General features: G+C 42.8%; 1 protein-coding gene across 1 annotated transcript; it reads right to left on the reverse strand.

Moving 5' to 3' along the window:
- Window positions 1-387: 387 nt before the first annotated feature.
- LOC104955861 (splicing factor 3B subunit 2-like) lies at window positions 388-1,754 on the reverse strand. Its single transcript, XM_010783252.1, has 3 exons — window positions 1,702-1,754; window positions 1,229-1,420; window positions 388-730 (listed from the first exon to the last, which is right to left on the reverse strand). Exons 1-3 carry the CDS (start codon window positions 1,735-1,737, stop codon window positions 659-661), a joined length of 300 nt encoding a protein of 99 aa, XP_010781554.1. The 5' UTR covers window positions 1,738-1,754; the 3' UTR covers window positions 388-658.
- Window positions 1,755-1,760: the final 6 nt, after the last annotated feature.

Consider the following 1,760-nt stretch of genomic DNA (forward strand, 5'->3'; position numbering starts at 1 on the left):
GTGCACATATTTCATTCATTCTGGTATATCATTTTCTTTATATTTCTTGCAAGCATTTAAGATTGTTTAAAAAAAGTTACTTATTTCCTGTTACTGTATGTATACACCACTATACATCAAAGCTAATACCCTAACCCATGTGTAAGCTACTTGGCAATACGCCTGATTCAGAGGAAAATATGGATTAGCCGTTAACCAAAATAATTAAAATGTTACTCTTCAAGGTAACCGTTTAATTATATTTCCTGTAAATGTTATTGCTCGACATTACGGTCGACTGTAAATGGGTCACTCTGCTTGTGACTGGATCAGCTGACGAAGGCTTGGCAGCATAATCTAATGCCCCCCCCCAAAGCAATCAAATGAAAACCAGAGGCACAGCGGTTTTGAACGCTTGTTATCATTCGTTTATTTACAAAAAAAACAGAAAAAAATGGATACAATGAAAAAAGACGTAGGGTCAAACAGGAAACACCATGTGACTTACGCCATGAATCATCTATTTATAGTTTTAAAAAAAGGAACAAAACTGTGTGAACAGTTACTGGTCTGACAGATGATCGATGTTTACATCCTCCGGAGTTAAAATCTGAGAACAGCACTTCCTCATTCGGTTCCCGTGGTGGCTTGGTCTCTCGCGGCGCCGTGTCGTCTCGCTCTAGAACTTGAACTCTTTGTATTTCTTGGCGCCGCCTCTCGTGTCCTGCGGCTGGGCCTTCCTCTTTTTTTGCTGTATGGTGAGAAAGAGCAAGAAAGATAGTTATTAATGTTCAAAAGTCACCATGAAAAAAAGGGACAACTGAAGTTACTCTAAACCACGTTGCTTTAGCAGACTCCTACTTCCCTCGAGCTTCTGAATAAAGGACTTGTTGAGTCATGTCTTTCCTACACAAGTAGTCATTAGTTTATCACAGGGGGCTTTTAAATATGAGCAGCTGTTCTATTTTTAACGATGCAGCCGGTCATCTGTTATTGAAGAAAGGGAAAATATTGTCTTTGAGCCAGCCTGCAGTAACATCGGGAACTCATTCAAGCATAACATACTGCATATGGATGAATCTCAAATGAACTGTACCTGATATCACACTTGCATGACATTAACAACCAAGAATACTATTGGTTTTAAATGTTGTTTGAAGTAGATATAAACATATATATAAAAACTGTTAGAGCTATTCAGTTAAAACCGTTGTAATGCTGCTGTGCTGGATAAATAATGTGTGTGTACCTTCTGTTTGGCGGCGTGCTCGGCCACCATGTCGCTGAAGTCCTCCTTCTCCACCTGCGCCTGCTGCTCTCGGACGTGCTCCTCGTACTTCTGCGTCATGGCCATGGGGTCGAGCTCCAGCTCCTCGGGGGCCAGCGCCACCTCCACGCCCTGAGACTCCTGCCCTCCACCCATCTTACGGGCCGCCATGGCCTGCAGGGACGGAGAAACACAGAGGAAGAGATATAAGGAATGGCAACAGACAGAAGTTACGATACGATAACACTTTAATGGTCAGATCAAGTCTGAAAGTTGACTGGAGTCAAAGCAGCTCCATGTGTAACATCAACATAGACACACATCAAGACACGAAAAACCAACTAACATTGATCACCATCACTGCGAGAAAACATTTTCAAAGAGATTAGATCTGGGATTCAGCTCTGTATTTACTGAGAGGACGCACAAGCTATCATACAAGAGACATTTCTTACCCCCGACACGTCGTAGATGTGAGTGGAAGCCATCATGGCGGCGCCTACGGGGCCCGTGC

Source organism: Notothenia coriiceps, unplaced genomic scaffold (assembly GCF_000735185.1).
Source record: "Notothenia coriiceps isolate Sejong01 unplaced genomic scaffold, NC01 NC01_scaffold00024888, whole genome shotgun sequence".
Lineage (NCBI taxonomy): Eukaryota > Metazoa > Chordata > Actinopteri > Perciformes > Nototheniidae > Notothenia > Notothenia coriiceps.

Bases quoted from the DNA above. Each gene is read 5' to 3' on its own strand.
- LOC104955861 (XM_010783252.1), bottom strand. From the start codon at position 1,737: ATGATGGCTTCCACTCACATCTACGACGTGTCGGGG. The intron at 1,421-1,701 runs GTAAGAAATGTC...CCGTCCCTGCAG, and splicing joins ACATCTACGACGTGTCGGGG to GCCATGGCGGCCCGTAAGAT. The intron at 731-1,228 runs GTACACACACAT...CTCACCATACAG, and splicing joins AGCACGCCGCCAAACAGAAG to CAAAAAAAGAGGAAGGCCCA.